Below are 19,170 nucleotides of genomic sequence, written 5' to 3' on the forward strand. Positions count from 1 at the left end.
TATGCACAAATATCACAGCACCAACTTTTCAAGCAGGTGATTGAACAAACTAAAGAGGGAGGCTGTGTTTGCACGGTCGAACAAGTCCTTCACGTTCGAAAAGGGGCCTAAACTACAATCGGTTCATCCATCCTCCACTTTCAACTCCTCCGCTGAGGCAACCTGACGCTGCTCCAGTCCTTCATACTGAACACACCTCTTCATTACAACACATTGCCTGACCTTCATCTTTAGACCCTGGTAGTAAAAACTATGATTTTCTTTTAACAGATGAACGACACTTCACCACTTCCCTTTGGTTCTTCTCCGAATCAGTCAATTAGCTCCGTTTGGCCGTTCAGCCCAGAGGAGAAAGAAGAGAATCTCTGCAGAAGAGATTATTTATCTGCTGTCAGGACAGTTGTCAGGTGACGGGACAACAAACGGCGGCCGCGTGCACTCCGAGCGTCCAGCAGAGCCGGCTGGTTTGTCGGAGGCACAGCTCGAGGAAAAAGGTTAACAAGGACGCCTCCTCTTTACCGGGAGACAGCGCCGTCACTTTGCCAGCGAGGGAGCCTCGAACGGGTCTCTGCCACATGCAGCGCAGGAATATTTTAGAATATTAATTACACACTTAGTATGCTGTTGTCATATGGCTTTTATTAGTATTCCATCAACTCAATGAGGTGTGAAAGGGCCAGATGCTGTGTCCTCATCTATCCCACATAAACTCTTGTCTTTTGTCAGCGATCAGAGCAGCGAGTGTCAGTCCGCTCATCACTTCAGCGATCTGATGTCATGTATTTATTAATTGGACCAGTGAGTTTAAAAATGGAAATAACACTCGGGTCTGATCTACATTATCAGAGCAGGGCTGCATCACGTGGAGAGCTGTTGTCAACACACACAGGAGTATAACCGAGGACTTGTGACCCGTATTAATTATCTTGTGCGTCAACCTGACGTTATATATTCTCCAGCTAACCACATCAATCTTACTTTAACTGTTAACATTCAAAAGAAGACGACGTGGGAAGTTTCCGCCGTCATTTAACCAAGAACAAGAGGATTCCTCAATAAATACAACCAGAAAATAAAGAAATGATTTAAAGCAAATCTTATCCTCTTACAAAGAAAATGCATAAACAGAAAAACTAAGAATTTTTTGCACTTTACCTGGAATAATTTCTGTAACAACCACTGTGGGAGCCACTGAATTGCTTCCGACCAGATGATTTAATTGATGCTCTAATTAACTCACTTCTGATTGATTTACGCTTCACAGTTTCTGTCTTGAACACTTTAACCATTTATTGTCCTTTGCATGTGTTCTTTTAATGATCAAACATAATATTTCTTCTTTGTAAACAAAACAATTATAACTTAAATTGAGCAACAACTTGTCTCAGCGTCAGCTTTACACAGCGTGAGCGCTCAAAAACTATTTACCTGTCTGGGTGGAAAACCCAAAGGTTGGTTGGTTCCTACTTATAACATTTGTGCCAATTACTACAGCGATACCTGAAACATAAATAACATTGTAAACAATATTATGGCTCCTACAACCACTTTGAGTAATTCAGTCAGGCCCAATTTCAGCTGAAATATTAAAGTTCTACTAGATTTTCTTAATGTGAATCGTTAAAGTCGGGTTGATTTGCCACTTCAAATGTTTCTCAGCTGTGATGAAAACATAACATATTACTGTAGCAGTCCCATTGTTTAGACTTGCTATCTGTCTTTGCTTTTGGCTGATTTTCAAAAATCCCTCTGGACTGATTGCAGGTGATTCAGATCACCTGAGTGCAGGGTGGTGGAGACTGACTCCTGATTGAGGAGTGGAAGCATCTTGGGGCGTTCCCCTCCCAGCCAATCAGGGTGTGATGACGCCCCTTTTGTGAAGGCTTAAAAGAGGTGGGGTACAGCACCCTGGTGGCTCTCACCTTCGTTCTGAGAGGCCGTCCACATGAAAACGCTCTTTTGCGAAAATGCACATGTATTGCATCGTTTTGGCCGAAAGTACACACGGCTCCTGAAAACGCACTTTTTTGAAAACGGGTCTCAGGGTGTAAAAATCCGTAAACGCAGCCCTCCCGTTCTCGTGTGGATGGCAAATCCGCATACTTTCCGAAACGATGACGCCATCGCCCCACCCCTCGACCTCTTGCCTTCGACCTCTGAACCCCGCGACGTCTCATAACAACAACAACAACAACAATGGCGGACTACATGCTCGTGTTCGTGCCACAGAAGAGTCGCAGCAGCAGTTTGACCTCATTGACGGTCTACACGAACGATTCTGGTTTCCTTGTACTAGCCATTGTTGTCTTCTTCGGATTCACCATCTACTGTCTGTTTATATACAAAGTGCAAGCTTAATGCACATGCTCCGTCTCTTCTTCTCCATATTTGCTGAATTTCAAGCGCCCCCTATAGGCCTGGAATATGAACTACAGTGTTTTGAATCGTTTTCAGTGGATCCGTGTGGACGCAAATATTCCTGAAACGATGCTGAGGAAGACGGAGGAAAAAAAGATCGTTTTTGTGAGTGTGGACAAGGCCTGAATCTGTTCCTGACTCACTGAGAACATCATCCCATCCAGAACCTCTCGTCTCTTGAGGCCCGATTGTGTGTTCTTGGCTGCTCCACGTCAGTCGAGTGAGGAAACTGTCTTCATACTTGAACACATTGAAACCAGAAGCCCCTCATACACCTTCAGGTCTAACATCTTATGTCACTGTGGCTCGTAGGAGCACATTTAAATTTGATTATCCCTCAAGAGGTATTTGTTTATTATAGCTGACATTGGGCATCCCCTCCAGATTTACCTGTTTATGCTTTATATTTTTATGTAGGGTTAGGGTTACTAACAGTATGTCCACGGTCAAGTAAACTGATGTGTAAAATATTTTTGTAGTTGTGTGATTTCAAGCAGCACTCGAGTAACATATATTTTTTTACTAAGTAGCCGTTAGCCATGTTTCCATCAAATGTCAAGCAAATTTTAAGCAAACCATTGAAAAAGAAAAGAAAAAAGAAAAAATTGAAAATGCGAATCTGGTTCTCTGTCGGAGAAAATATTATTGCATTATATTAAACGTCCCTCGTGTGTCACATTGTTATAAACGCTGATCTGACCAAACTAAAATCCTAAACGTATTGATTTCGTGTCCGTACCGAGTTCATCCCAACATTAACCACTCCAGGTAAACGTCCCCTCAGAGTGAGTCAGCAGTCTTTGGTCCCCGTAACGTCCCAAAGACAGAACGCACACAAAGAAACCCTCCAAATATCAACAGATGTTAGTGTGATTTCTGCAGAGATGAAGGTATGATTACAGACTATCCAGAGGTACTTGATGCTCTTTATTTATTGTGTTGAAATGACAGTTTTAAGCTCCTCTCCTTCAGATTGATGCTGCTGCAGAATGAACTGCACTTTGTTTCCAGCGTTGCTCCTCGTGCTCTTTACACCCGAGTCACAGCACGTTCTTATTAACGAGCTGGATGAGTAGCTAACTCTTTTCGATTCCGCTTTAACTTTTTTTTTTTAATGTGACCATTTGGGACCTAAAAATATGGTATTCTATGTATTTTATGGAAAAGAGGATGGTATTTTGTGGGAGCACGTTGTCGTTATAAACTTCTTTCCACTATAAAAGATCTTGTTCTCATCAATTCACGTTTTATTTTCAGGGGGTGGAATAAAGAACGTCGTTTTGGGACTCTGTGGGTTCCTCTTCCTGTTTAGCTGCGTCTTTTTATTGATAATTATGTTGGTGTGTGGGTCATGTTTTATGTAATGGCTTGTGTGTAGACGCCTGTTTGTGCTTTGACATCTTGTTTAATGGCTGTTTCCAAACTCATTTCCTGAAGTTGACTCGCTGATGTTCTCTGGCTGTGTAATCGCGTATAAGAGGCATTCATTTACAAGGTTTTGTCCACTTCCTCGCCGTGTCACAGTGATTTACCTCAGTGGAAGTGACTTTTACGACCGTGTTGGAGGTGAGAGTCAGTGAAGCACATGAGCTGAGGTCTTCAATAACATTATAACTCTCTTTTACTGCCCTCTCGAGCTGTGAGCTGGTGGCCAGGAGCCAGGCGGGAGGAGCAGCGCCTCCGTTTCTCCTTCAGCACCGTCAGTATCACCAGTCTGCTCACCTTCCTCAGAACAGCTGATAACCATCAGGAGCATTTATTTATTTATTTTTTAACCTGGTGTTTCGCCTCCGATATCCAAACTCTCACCACTTCTGCAAATAAATAAGAGGAACGCGTTTTTCAGCCAACAACAACGTGTTGGATTGTGACAGTGTTTTTACTGAATATGCAGATGTGTTTTTAAAGTTTTGAGTTTCTTGATTTTTGAGCATATATCTTATCAATACTGGATTTATTCGAGGGACTGTTCTGAGTTGCTGTCCCATCAAAGCCACTTATCTTTAAAGAGACAAACAGTTCTGTGGCAACACATTTTTTAAATGATTCAAGGACTTTATAAATGGTTTGCTTGGCTTAAGAAATGGGAGAAAAATGGAGCACTCCCTCCTTCATTCTTAGCAAAATAATTTCAAGTAAAAAGTATTTTCATCAATTTTAGCACGTTCACCCGGGTCTTACGTTTAGAGCAAAGCTGAGCTGGGGTTGATAAAAACCCGGGTGTCAGTGCAGAGTTTACACATTCCCATCGCACACAAAGAGTCAAAGATTTTGGTCAGTGATGAATCATTGAGTACATTTATAAAGCAAACATGTCAATCAGTCTTGGTGACAGGCAGCTCTTTATTAGTAATATTATTATATTGATCTTTTGATCTGGTGTCAGCAGTGTTTCTCTCATCTTAACCTGACCTCCACACCGCCCTGTCACCTCTGTTCAAACCTGCCCCATCGGTCCTGTGCTACTCAGCTTCACAGCTGCATGTGTTTCTATCAACAGACTCTTTTGGGCTTTTTTGTCTCTCTTTGGTTTTGATAACCTGAGTCGGATCGGTGTTTCCTCAATTTGCTGGATTGAGCTTTTAAATTGTGGCTCCTGCTTCATAAGACTGTAAAGTGAATATCTATATAGTTGGAAAAATAAAGTACTTATTTAGTACTTATTTATCTAAATCCAAAGATCGATTCACATAATATACAGATATATAGCTGAAATAAACGTTTCTTCACATAATAACTTTTAAAATAAAAATTAAATCTCAAAACAACAGCAACAATATTTAACTGAACTTTCTCCACCTTTTTTTGTTAAATTGTTATGCTTGCTAATTTACAGTCCTTTCCACTTCCATACTGGACACACACACACACACACACACACACACACACACACACACACACAGTGGCGAGGAGAGTCCCTCGGTTCATCAGACTTTAGATTGGAATCTGTGGTGGTGTTGGTTGTGGCGGCTGTACCTGGTCCCTGCAGGATTGGAGAGGAGGAAAATTGAAACCACAACCTTTGGACAAGCAGACATTTAGGGGCCTTGTCAGAGTGAGATAGGGCTCCCCGGCCCTGCCAAACCCTGACGGCCGACTCCATCACTCTCGATATCCTCCGTCTTACTCACGGCAGCCTCCCCTCTTAAACAAAGGCAGATGTGGGGAACAGATAGCTGCTCAGAGGCTGCAGAGCAGACAGACTTCAGCCTTCTTCTTCTCAAGGTAGCTTCAAACTGAGCACAAAGTAAATTCCATCAGGTCACGATATTCAGAGGAAATATTCAAGTAGACGTAGCTTCACTCAGGAGGGCACGAAATGATGTAATTTAACAGAACCAGGTGGGTGTTCTGAGTCTGAGGGGTCACACAAACACGAACACACATCCAGCTGATAAACAGAGACTAAAACTTGCTTTATTTTCTTGTTTACAACCCTATCATTTAATTATCTCCTAACCCTTTTTTAAGTAGTAACAGCAAACTATCTTATTATTCCAGGATTAACATTATGTTGCAGCTTCACGATGGGAAAACATCACGTTTTGTCTTAAAATATTTGTTTTGATCGCCACAAACAGGGCTACAAAATGTCCAGAGGTTGAAAAAGAAAATCCAGCGACGTCACCCTTACAAATTTTGAAACACAGACTGGAACTTAACTCAGAGCCAATCATACACACATCGTCCGAGCTCATTGTTAAAAACATCCGTGACAGTTTGGTGTCTGAAGGGAATGATCCAAATATTATCACGAGGAAATAATACTAATGCGATCACTGCAGAAACTGTTCATCAGCTGAAGATTGTGGAGACATCAGCTCATTTTGGCGCATATAGCTCTGCATCAACACACACACACACACGGATGTACACAATGAAACACACACTGCATCGTCTCAACATCAGAGCATCAAGTTCAGATGATAATTGTTGTTGGGTAAATCATTACCGTTGAAGGCTCTGGCTCCAGCTCAGAGCCAGAGATCCAATTTAGTCACATTCCTGTTTCTGAGCTCAGTGACATTTTCGTGCAAGCTGCCAGCTGTTTCCATCAGTGTCACTGTAATGACATTAAGCCAATGTGATTGCTGTGAGTAAATCCACATTACCCAACGTCATTTTTTACCGTCCTGACATCCTGTTCTGTGTGCTCTTGCTGTTTCAGTCCCTCCCGTCGTCCTCCTGCATCACTTTGCAGAGATTGGACGGTAAATGGCCGGAGACGAATCGCGGCCTCAGAGAACCTCGCCGTTCACCTCGAAGGACCCGGTATGAACGACGCGCCGCGACGACGACCACGTGAAGGTTAGACGCTCATCCGCATAAATCTAAACTGCTGCAATCACCGCCGTTACATAACAGCTATACAAACAACAACAGTCCTTATCAATCCTGCAGACACTGATGAATGGCATCATTATAGAGAATGAGCTGGAGTCAAATTACAAAGGAAAATAATCTTTATCTCATGATTAATTGAAAGTTATTGTCTGCTCTGCCTCCTCAGGATGATCCAGCAAAGTTACTGTCCCGTCTCTAAACGTCTACGTTACAGTGTATTTCATACTGTGAAGGTTTTGTCACAGCCGAGGAGTCATGACGAGGCGTCCACGAGTCCTCGTAGACAACAAAATCAGTCTCACCGAGCGGCCTCCAACTCTGTAAATGTTTAATTTATTATTTATGTATCATCATCATTATTTTATTATTTATTATTTATCATCAAGGAAGTGGGCAATGGGGAAGATACCTGTAATCTTACACCAGTTGTCCTTCTACATCCATCGTATCTAACAGTTAGGGAAGGTCTAATGAAAAGACAGTATTGCATCATGGGGAATGTAGTCTCCAGTGTTTTTGGGACTTGCAGTCAGTCACCACTGCTTTGACTTTAAATGTTCTGTTTTTAATGTGTTTCTTGTACATCCTCCAACTTTACGAAAGAACTAAATTGTTTTTTAACTTTTCTCTGTAGGACCATTAGACCTGGATCATGATGTCATCAAGACGCCTGATGATGTCATGATGTCAAATTTCACATGTCGACTGTCGGACGGTTGGAGGACAGAAGTTTGACACCAACACAAATTGTTGATGTGCAGTTTGAATGAAGCTGCGGCTCGTCTCTGCCACAGGCTGCACGGTCCAGCTGGCATAACACACCTGAATCTCACACTGAACTGCTGGCAGTCAAGTTGCATTGTGGGAAATGTAGGCACCAGGAAGAAAACTGGGGGGGAGAAATGAATAACTTTCTGATCGAGCCCCTCCTTTACTAAAGAGGAAACAATAAGAACAAACAAATGAATGCATGAGTATCAAGAAAGTTAATGAAATTAGTGATTTGTATTAGAAAATGTTGAAATAATTATACGGACAAGATTTAGGACTTAATTACAGAAACTAATCTCCTAAGATGCAGATTATATGTGAAACTGTGGGTTAGTGAAAGCTATTTTCAACAGTCACCAAGTGTTAGCTGGATCTCCTGAAGACCTGCTAGTCGCAGTAAACCTCAGTCTAACTGCACCGAGGGGTTCAGCCTGATGTCCACGTGTTGACATCGGGGGAATCTCCCTCTGTAACTGCACAGGGCCGCCCTGTCAGTGCAAGCCCCGGCTCCTCCAACTCACCATTTGTGATAATTAAATTTTCAGAGAGCAGATTTTGTCTCTGCGACACGTCGAGGAGGAGGCTGCGAAAAGACCATTTTCCCCCGCGAGGGTGTCTGAGGAGGGAAAGCAGCGGAAAACAAATGTGTTTCATCAGGGAAAAGACAGCCTGGAAAGGCTTTCAAAAACAATTCCATTTGCTGGAGGTTTCCATTATCACATCTGAGATGGAGGACACCGCGAGGGGAGGGAAGATCACTGAATGAATCTCCTCTAAAGCAAAATTGCATTAAGCAATTTTCTGTGGAAAATGTTGAGTTTTAAGGGGCAGCCTTGGCACCGATGTTTACCTTTACACAATTTACCAACTCTGATAAGAGTTTATATACTTAAGTTTCTTCAGTTGACACTTCAAAGCTTTGCATTACATTTATTTAAAGGAGCAGTCTGTAGTTTTTGGTGAAGAAATGTTGATCTGAGGAGAAAGATTTCCACTGGCTGATTTTAAAGAAACTAAACAATCAAATCCTCTTTGTTTTCATGACTGATTAAACAAACTGACTGTAACGCAATTTATACTGTTTTGCTTTGTTTATATGTGGCGGACCCTGCCACCTCTCTGGCTTCAGACAGATCTGAGAACAGCTTGTTGATTCACTGATAGAGGAGGTTTCTATTATAACCTCATTAATACTGAAAATATTAAAATAATGGTTTTAATTTCTTTACCAAAAATACACACTGCTCCTTTAATCCTGAGGCCGTATTAAGTCTAAATCTGATGTTCTCGCCTGTTGACATTAAATTCTAAAGTCTCAATTAACACAAGAGCAATGAGGTGATCATGTCAAACTGATTAAAAACATTTAACTAACACCTAATCCATTTTAAACTGTATCGACCGGATGATGTGAGGGGAAACCCCCCCGACATGTTTAGGATGCAGCAGCAGGGCGGAGATCGGCTCTTCAATGATTCATGACGGAGGCGACCGAAGAGGCGGAGTGACTTTGCTGAACGGGCCGAGACGGGTACCCTTGGAGTCCAGTGGAAGGAGAGAGCACGAGGGGAATTCATTAATGCCGTATTGATCACAGTGACATTACTATCAGCTGAGATGAACAGAAAGGTCGAAGTCACTCACTCTGACTTTACCTCGTGTGTCCAGCTCTCCGACACAGAGAGAGAAGAGATGGGATGTAAATATCTCCCGTAAAAACGTCCGCAAGCCATTTCAATGAGAGAATGAAATTATTCCTGTGATCAGACTACATGTGTGAATAAATGTTATTTCACCCTCTCTGATGTGATATGTATTATTTTGTTCATTGATTCCTTGTATCCTTCAGTCTGTCGTCTCGTACTCTGCCCCCCAAATCTTTGTTCATTTAAGTCGCCGAGCAATTTCTCAGGGAAAAGGTTTTTTTCTAGCTCGTGTCTTTGAATCATCACCCTGATTGATTATTATAACCTTTAACTCTCCGGGTTGACTTGCTGCATTCTGGTCAGGGAACCAGACGTGTGACGTTCACCACAAAGCATAATATATTGTCATATTTTATCCTTTTAATGCCCATCAATGATCCAGAAAAGCATTTTTTTTTTAATCACATTTGCTTACCGAGTCACCAGATAACATCTCCTGCTCCTTTACTTCTTTGTCTGTAAAGTTCATCTGGTGTGAGCTCTGTTTGTCACAATCTACATTGTTTTTTTTGCTTTTTCCTCATCAGTTCTTTTGCATAATTCTTATTCCCCTTCTTTTACACTTCTTCGCTCATTTATGACTAAACATCCAGATGACAGCTATCAGAACCAGCATGCAAAGTTGCAGGTGTTCTTATCTCTAATCTCAAACCTGCACAGGGTACAAGACTTAAAAATAAAGACAATCGCACACTGCAGGAGTATCGTGTCAGAGGGAGCGATGCAAGAAGACAAATCACAACATGTCACGAAAGGAAAACTTCCACCTACATAAAATACAACCGTACATCGTCTGAGTTCAGGTTTATCTCTTTGACCAAACTAAGACGAGCTTAATTGATAACTCATTGTAAAACACATTTCACCCAAACAGTCAGCACTTTCTGATGTGTAAAAATATTGTAGAATTTTAATTTGACAGTACACATGTCTGTTAGTAAAATCCCCTCCATTGCAGGGACTCGAGTCATTTTAGTTTCCCCCCACTGGCTACAAATATGTGTATTCTGGTGGCGTCCTCACCTCGGACGTGACTCCGGAGCAGAAGCAAGTTTTTACCTGAGCGTTAACGGGGATTCACCCGTTTTCCTCATTACGTTCCCGGAGGCTTTTCCATGACGGCCGAGCTAATTACTCTCAGTGACGAGCAATAAAGAGACACTGTCAGTGTTGTGAGTTAATGTTCAGATGTGTCTGTCCCACAGCTGCGCCAGAGGCACAGCACATCTGGCACAGGGAGTCCCCCTCAGCACGCCTAATGATCCAAACCAACTGATCTGCAGCACCAACAGTTTGCTTTTTCCTCCGCTGGATGACTGATGATCGTATCATGAGGCTCGCAGGAGCAGACGTGACGCGTCTTTATGTCTCCGCAGCTCGACGGCAGGAAATCAAACAGAATACTAGAATACTTTTGATTCTGATGGTCTCTTAAACAGTACTTTTTTACTGTGAATCCAAAGTGTACAACACAAGGTCAAGCTGTAATCACAAGGTCTTAGAGGCAAGATGAAGGCAGCAGGATAAGAGGAGCACTCTCTCTGTGTCCGACCAGCAGACAAGATGTTTACATCGAACGTCTCTGCAGCTCAGCGACTATCTGCTCACCACAACATACATATACTGAAGGGAAAGATGGAGGTTATGTTTGAGTATATCTCCCAGCTGACCGGACGTCAGACTTTCAGCTTCTTGAGGTACAAAGTGGTTTTATGAGACAGGACGGGCCAGAGCTAGCTGGTTAGCATGCTAACTTCCATAGACATCTCTGTTGTTTCCTCACATTCAATTCTTTCAAAGTTTGAAACTAAATCTGTGGCCGTGCCCTTTTAATGTGTGTATATTATATCACAGATAGTGAATGTTTAATAGCTTGAACACAGAATCAGTTAAGGCCCTTCATCTGCTCCTTTCATCGGAGCCCTCAGCGTGCCGCCGCTGCAGCTGCTGCGAGGTCGAAGGTGTTCGCAGCGATACAAAGGTTCAAAGGTGAACAGAGAGTTAGACTTCGCCACATGTCAGCTTCTTCTCCTCCACATAAAACGACCACCTGGACCAGGTGAAAGCAGGACAGAGGGACGAGAATGTACCGAGCGCTGAAATACCTCGACTGAAACACAAACGGCCTTACAGAGAAAAACAATCCACTAACCCGAGCTTTCATTCACTTCCTAAATTCATGCTCACCTTTCTTTTTCCATTTTAAATATTAAGATCACAATACAAACAGCGATGTCCATTTTTTAAATTAATCTCCTGTTTGATGTGATTAATGCGATGGCAGTAGCTGCCGCTTGTCATATCAGAGGATAATAATGATCATAATCCAGATTTTGTGTCATCTGTAGCTTCAGATCCGACACGTGCTGCCACACAGACACAAACAGCTACTGTCATTATTTACGGACATGCTTACAGAATGTGAATCAGAATGAGGGTCTGGATGTAAATGATGTTATACTTATAAGGAAGCAGAACTGTTGTATAATCTCACAGTGTTCTCAGGTCGCCTGCCTCGTCCCTCCGCAGCCACATGAAGCCTGAATGTCAGCTGACATCTTTCATTTTACGATCGGCTGATGCAGGCCGGCGGCTGTCACGATTCTCCAAACCCACAATAAGATCTGACTCTTGGTTTTCAGGTCCCGATCCAGTACCATTCTCGACTTGAAACATTATTTCCAGCACTGACGGCGGAGCCATTGTAAGACTATGAAATCCTGATTTGTACAGATCCACAGATCATTTGGCTTCACGCCCTGACAACCGTCATTTACTGCAAATTCTCCTCTAGAATGAGAGGCTGCAAGGTGTCACACATCAACTGGGCTCAAACCAGATGAGCTCCGGATGGCAGAAAGAGAACTTAAAGGTACAACAAGGGTTAAAAAACAGAATAATGTTAGAGCTGAACATAGTGGACAAACCAGTTTGTGGTTTTCTATCGCTCCAAACCACGATGAATTCATCAGTGTTGGTGGTAACATGTTACAAAAGCAAAGTGTTACATTAGCCGTTTTTAGACAGAGCACCAAGCCACCATTTGCCCGTCCTTTTGGCAGCTCGGTCCGCGTTTTTTTAGACAGAGGCCGGAAAATTGGGGGTCTGTTTTGGTCCGCCAATTTCCCGCCTCGGAGAGTACACTTATTTCCGCCTCGCCTGCTATCTAAAAACGAGGCGGCAATGTGCCGGCCTCTGCGTGAGGTGGGCGGAGGTGTCGATGACCTGCACTGTTGTGCGACCCACAGCCGGGGAGTTTTAAAACCAGGAAACAGCTGATCACAGCAGTCAGTCCATCACTTCATCCACAGACATCAAGATGAGCAACTGGACAGCCGCTGAGATCCAGGAGAAGCTAGCGCCTCCTCTGTCTCTGTAGCTGTTTGGTTGTGTTAGCTTGTTGTTGTGTTGGTAAGCTAGGAACGGTCGCTACTTTCAAATTAAAAGCCCCCCGCTAAGAACCCAGTTCTAAACTCCAATAGGGTGCAATGTAAAGCTTTTATTTTGAAGACAAATTTGTCGTCACTGGTCACAGCCCAACTTCGAGCTTCACGTCACGTCACATGTTTACGCCTACCTCAGAGGCGGCTTTTGGAAAAGGAGGAATATTACGCCTCGGTTTTAGAAAGACAGGCCGGCACATTGCCCTCATTACCTTGGAGCAAATGTGCCGCCTTTTCTATCTAAAAAGGGCTTGTAATATATTTCTTTTAGTGGTCACTGAGTAATATATCACGTTACTAATAATATGTCAGTAATGTTTTACTACAGTTACGTCACCTAACGTGTTACAATCTGCATTACTGACCGAAGGGAAACGTTTGTTGTTGTTTTTTTAAGAACCTGTCCGCACCAACGCGACCACATTAATAAAGGCTCTGTGAGTTTAATAAGTTGTGTGTTCAGTCGCTGAGTGACTGAAAAGAGGCTGATGATGAGGTCTGATCCTCCGAGCGCACTTTAATTTACAGTCTTGAATCACACCATGATTTCTTGTTCTGTGTGAGTCTGTTTAGTGTATCTGCCAGCAGCACACCAGCAGACATCAGGAGTCGGTGGGAACCTGGACTCTGATGCTAAACTACAAAAAAAAAAGAAAAAAACATAAAACCCAGCACATAAAAATTCATAAAAACGTCACCCTGGGTGTTCGGCTTTATTCTGGTGTGCTCGTGCATTTCACTGATCAAATTACAGGAACGGGCTTCAATGTAAACACGAGTTAGCGGACAGATGTCCCTTTGACCTCCAGTTTGAAGAGGATGCTGTAGATCTTGACAGAGAGACTCGAAATACATCAAACCAATTTCATTTCATTGGTGGGAAAAATCAATATGGCCCAGTGTCCTATTTACCTGCAGACTCTCCAGGAGGGATGGAGGAGCAGATGAAGTTGACCTGCTCCTGACATGATCACACTGACGTCCTGCAGGCCACTCAGGAAGGCTGCGAGCCACAAGACGGCTGACGAGATGTAAGAATATGACAAGGTTTAAATTTGAGAGTTACTGACAACAAGTCTGGTGAGATGCAACAACTTTGGACCTTCTCATATGTACAGAATATACTGTCTTCTTCTTCTTCTCCTCCTCTTCTTCTCCTTCTTCATTTCTAATACCGCACATCACTATCAATAGGAATGAATGCGGGCTCCACCTCGACAACACTGTGTCCCGTTTTTTTTTTGCGTTTCTGACTCCCACCTGAGGTCAATGTTGATTTCTTTTCCTAAACTTAACCAAACAGTTTCACGAGTCGACCGCCGCTTTCCGTCCTCAGTTGTTTCATCTGTTTTCTGTCCTCAGATTTCACCAAATTTTGATCCTTTTGTGACCCGATCTATCTCTTACGAGCAGCCTCAGGCGACGTGCACACACTCTCGCTATAATTAAGATGAACACAGGTCGCTGCAATTAATTACCTGCGATGGTCTCACAGATGGATGGATGAACAGTCTGCTTCACGAGGCCACGCCTGTTTTTATTCACACAGTCCAGGTGTAAATGAAAAGCAACCAGAGCCGCACGTGTGTTGGAACATTAAATTCAAGAAGAAAAATGAATAAAAACGGCAGATCTACTGAGGCCGGAGAAGTTCATTTTCAGAGGAAATGTCAGGGAAAGGGGCCAAAGGTTTGAGGATAATGATCACGGAGAGTGTGTTACTGAAAGTGAATCCACTTCCTGAGACCCGACTCACCTCAGGGTTTTCTGAGGATCAGGACCTGACACGAGAGGGAGAGGGTGACCTTGGTGCTTTTAGTGCGAGAAAATAACTTTTTTCATGGCGGCCGGCTGTGAGGATGAGGGCCGCCGAGTGACACAAGAGAGCTTAATTCAGCCTGCAGGATGGAGGAGGGAGGGAGGGAGGGAGGGGACAGAGAATGGATGAGCGAAGAGGTGGAATTGAGCATTTGTCTGGCTTGGGTCATATCTGATTAAAGTATATGAGTCCAGTATGAGGGGTAATTTTCATCAGGCAGCCAGATAAGCCCGAGCTGCACAGACAGAGATTCTTTGTTATTCAGCAGGACTCGATCACGGCCGCGTGTCCTCCGCTGCCGTCACAATCCCGGCTGATTAACACAGAGAGGATGCTCTTTTCCAATTTCTCTTTCCACACCCTCCCCCCCTCACCCCTCGTTTCTCTCCTCCAGTCTCCCTCGTGTCTCTCTTCATCACACAGAGCCTGGTCGGCGTCGGAGGGAGACATTTCTGATAAATCGTTCCCTCAAACTGGGAATAATTCTTTGAAATTGATTTGTCTGCTCACCGTAGCTATTTTCTTCTCTCCATTTAGTAATTTTTACCCGTGATTTACTCAACTCTCTCTTACACAAATTCATAATTTATACCCCACCATCAAATTCACAGGAAAGTTCTTAAACTCGGACTCATGTTAAAGATTCTATCGGTGATTTAAATAAAATAAAACGAGTCCAATGTTGCATTTTGTGGTTTTGTTTACCGGGTTGGAGAAACATTAACTCGTCAGAGTGGAAACATCGCTGTGTCAGTACAGAAGTGTTCAGAGTGAAGGCACAAATATATCTATTTAAACATGTTTGGGCCGTGTTCATTCACTAGCCAGATTACTTCACTGTACATTAGCTGTAAACTAGCAACTTTACAGGTAATGCGACAAGCTCAATCTCAGCACTCAGCAGAGACTCTGGTTCTGGTTCTGGTTCTGGTTCTCTCTCTCCTCTCTGTCACGTTACCTTCCAGCTCCACTCAGCAGTCAACATTACAGAACAGAACCAGTGGAGGTCACCTCCATCACTGCTGCAGTCAGGCTGATAAACAGGAGTGAAGATAAACCCACTTTTTAATCTGAAATGTTATAAAGTCGTCTCTGAGCTCTCATCCCGTCAGTTAACAGCTCCGGGTCGGAGCAGAATCTGATGAGATTCTGGGTGTTTATTCCTCCAGGAGGTCTGGATCTGCATCAAACTCTCCGCCAGAGCTGCTCGGCAAAAACCCCAAAGTGGCAGAAATTACATTCTGTGTTTAAATCAAAATATTCACTACACATCAGAACCGTTGCTTTCACATCTTCTGTGTCAAGTGAAAATGACATTAGCTAATTATAAATGATATAAAAACACATATTGTATCGATATCTATGATGATATATTTTGTGCGAAGAACGGAAAACATCTGTTGTTTCATAATCAGGCTCGTCAAATCACAATCAAGGACTCTGATGTAAAGTATTGATTCATTACATTCACAGTGTTTCTATATCGGATATGAGAGTTTGGATGTATGCGGCGGCTCCATTGTCAGACTGAATGGAGTAGCGGTTCAGTCCGGTTATCAGGTAATCAAATTACTTCTCGCCTCTAAATTAAAAGTGAATGAAAGAACACATTTTTTCCATTTATACATGATAATTAATTCAACTGAATGAATGAGGAAGCTTGAGCTCGACGACTCGTGCGGTCGTTGTCTCGAGAGGAACAAGAGGATGTTATTTAATATTTTCTTCACTGTTTTGTTTGCTACGTTATGAAAAATAATTCTAGGCATGTGGTTTGATGCAAATGTGCGGGGAGATACTTTAGAGTAAGACTGTACTGACTGTCTCCATCCTGAACCTGCTCCACTTGTCTCACAGTCGCCTTGACGACAGCCTTGGTTACAGTGATTAACTGGAGGGATGATCGACTACAACCTTATCCTGGACTGTCCCTAAAATTTACCATGAGCACCTTTGTAAATGCCCTAAAATGATATATTCTGTTTCATGAATAAAAATATACACAGAAGCTCATCTCTCTTCTATAAATAAATAAAATATCTGAGCACACAGCAGCCAGAAGTACACAAAGCCCCCGGGACAAATTAGCAAACTCTTCAGGGGACTTTGTTATAAATATACTTATATATTTCTCCATAAACCAGAGTCACAGTCCCAGATGGATTATCAGACTAAAATAACTTCAGCAGCAAACATCCTGTAACTGAACACTCTGAGTCTGTCTTACTGTGTAAAGGACAAAGAAGTCAAAGTATGAGCAGCTTCTTCTGCTTATTGACGATGGTTCATAGCAGATTTTGTATTTTTTAATAAGTACTTTTTTGGTTTGTCTCTGCCGGCTCCTCCCTGATTACCTTCAGTCGTGAAAGATCCTGAGCTGCGATCAGTCGGGGGTTGAACATGTCTCAGCAGGCGCCATGATCACCTGATCTCACGCGGTGACGGATACATTAAATTCACGTAGTCTGATCGTTGTGAACATCAACATAATTCATAGATGTGTTAATGCTTGACATGGTTCACTCTGTATTGCAGCTTTGTGTGGAAAAGCACAGCCACAATGAGACGACCTCCATCTTGAGACTGTCGACCGACGAAGCTGAAAATCTTGAGAATATTTTCTCCCCAGCTGTGACGACTAAACCCTCTGAAGGCCACGGTGGCGTCCAGAGTGACTCACTGGATGCCGTGATTGATTTAAGGGTCAGTAAGTCCAATACATTTCCTCTGAGCCGATCTTTGAACGGCTGATGTGATCTTAATTGAGTCTAGTTCATCTTCCCAGAGAAGGAAAGGAGAAAGACACAGTGTTCAGATCCACAGAGGTAACAGGGAGAATCACAGAGCTGCGTGGCAGCAGACAGAAGTCGGTTCAGATGGTTTTCTAATGTTTCACTGAACACGGCGTCCTCTTTTTCTTCTCGGTTGGCAAACGACAACGTTGTTCTCCTGTTGTGAGATTAAGAAGCATCACTTGGAGACCTCACCTGACAACAACATTAGACGTGAATGACGCCTATACTGTCTGATCCACTGTTTGAATACACAACATATGACAAGACAAGTAATTAATTAATTATGCGTGCAGCAGGTGATTACGTACATATACGTATCCAGGCCGTGCCAGCAGCGGTGACCTCAGGATGACGATCAGTCCGCCTCTTTGGCTGAGACGGAAACATTGCAAAGACTCCTGAATGGATTGACATGAAAAATTCTGAAATCTGAGACAATCATCGTCTCCAGAGGATGACTCCTAATGAGTTTGGTGAGATCCTGACTCCTCTTTAGCGCCACCTGCAGGCCAAAGTTTTTTCCTCCTTCACTGAAATATCTCCACATCACAAACAATGTGGTCCAGACATTCATGCTCCCTGACAGTGTATCCTGCTGACAGTGATGCTCCCCTGAGCCTTTTGTTGAGCGCAACCAGGCGGTTGACATTCGTGGTTTTGAGTGAAATGTCTTCCGACGTATTGGAGAGACCGTCAAGACATTTTGCTCAGACGTTCATGTTTGCTTCTGGTGTTCAGTAACTCGGCCTGTAATTTAAACTTTTGAGACTTTTTGATGATGAGCCGCCAAATTTTCTCGAAGCTAACGCATGATGTTTTGTGCTATCCAAGTGTTCCAAGACATCTGCATGAATCTAACCAACTCAGCGTGGACTACATGAAACTTTAACTGATTTCACAAAGTTCATCTCAACCTGACGGTCAGAAACATCAGCAGCTGTTGTTTCCTTTTTGGTTGCCGTATTTTCTTGTTTTTCTTTTAGGAAACTGGTTGAATTTATTATCTTACTGTTTGTTTCGATACAGCAACATATATATATATTTTTAAAAACTAATATTTTATCAGTATACTTTCACATAATCAATCATGTGACTGCAGGAAAGGGCTGAATTATAACCTCTCCAACTACTTTATTCCAATTATTGAGCTGCATTCCTCCTCTGCTTTATTGATTTGGTTAAATTAATGACATTGTGTTATTATTTTCTATTGATTTGCCTTCGTGATGAGGGTTTAATCTGTTTTACTAAGTTTGGTCTGAACCTTTGTGTCAGTATCGACACTGTATCTAGTTTCAGTTGAGAGAACAGAGCGCCATCTCTCTCCTCTCACTCCACCTGGTCTCATTTCTACATCAACAGTCATCGTTGGATTTCTCCCTTCTCTGAGCACAAAATCAACCCAGCGAGGTCAGAAACATCAGCCAGTGGAAGAAAAGACATGAACTCACCTCCGGCTGCAGAGTCTGAAGAACATCGGTCCATGTGAAGTCGACGGGAGGGCGAACAAGTGCTCCGCTCTCCCTCATTGCCACATCTCAGCTCCGGACGGCTGTGAGAGCAGCGGGGGAGACGTCGAGGCTCCTGCAGGCTCACAGGACCGTCCGGATCGTGTTTTCCGTCTCTAATCATCATCACCATCCTCCTCCTCGTCATCATCATCATCATCACCACGGCACAGTCACCGATTCTTGGTTCCTTCATCCAACATTTACGCGCCTGTAATGTCGGGAGGACACATCTACCAGGACGGTTTAGGCTGTTGTACTCTGCAGCTGTGTCGTTTTGATTTCACTTTTGGACGTACACCAAAAATAATCGACGCGTAAAAGTCCTTCTTCATTCGTGCGTAAAAGCTCGTCAATGAGTGACGC

General features: G+C 43.0%; 1 protein-coding gene across 1 annotated transcript in view; it reads right to left on the minus strand.

Annotated features, from left to right (window-relative positions):
• Positions 1–19,028, minus strand: part of LOC115591658 (uncharacterized protein C1orf87-like) — a 32,578-nt gene extending 13,550 nt beyond the window's left edge. Inside the window, exon 1 of the mRNA XM_030433834.1 lies at positions 18,748–19,028. Within this exon, the coding sequence (XP_030289694.1) occupies positions 18,748–19,000 (253 nt within the window). The 5' untranslated portion in view covers positions 19,001–19,028. The remainder of the gene's footprint in view (positions 1–18,747) is intronic.
• Positions 19,029–19,170: the final 142 nt, after the last annotated feature.

This window comes from Sparus aurata, chromosome 11, assembly GCF_900880675.1.
Source record: "Sparus aurata chromosome 11, fSpaAur1.1, whole genome shotgun sequence".
NCBI lineage: Eukaryota > Metazoa > Chordata > Actinopteri > Spariformes > Sparidae > Sparus > Sparus aurata.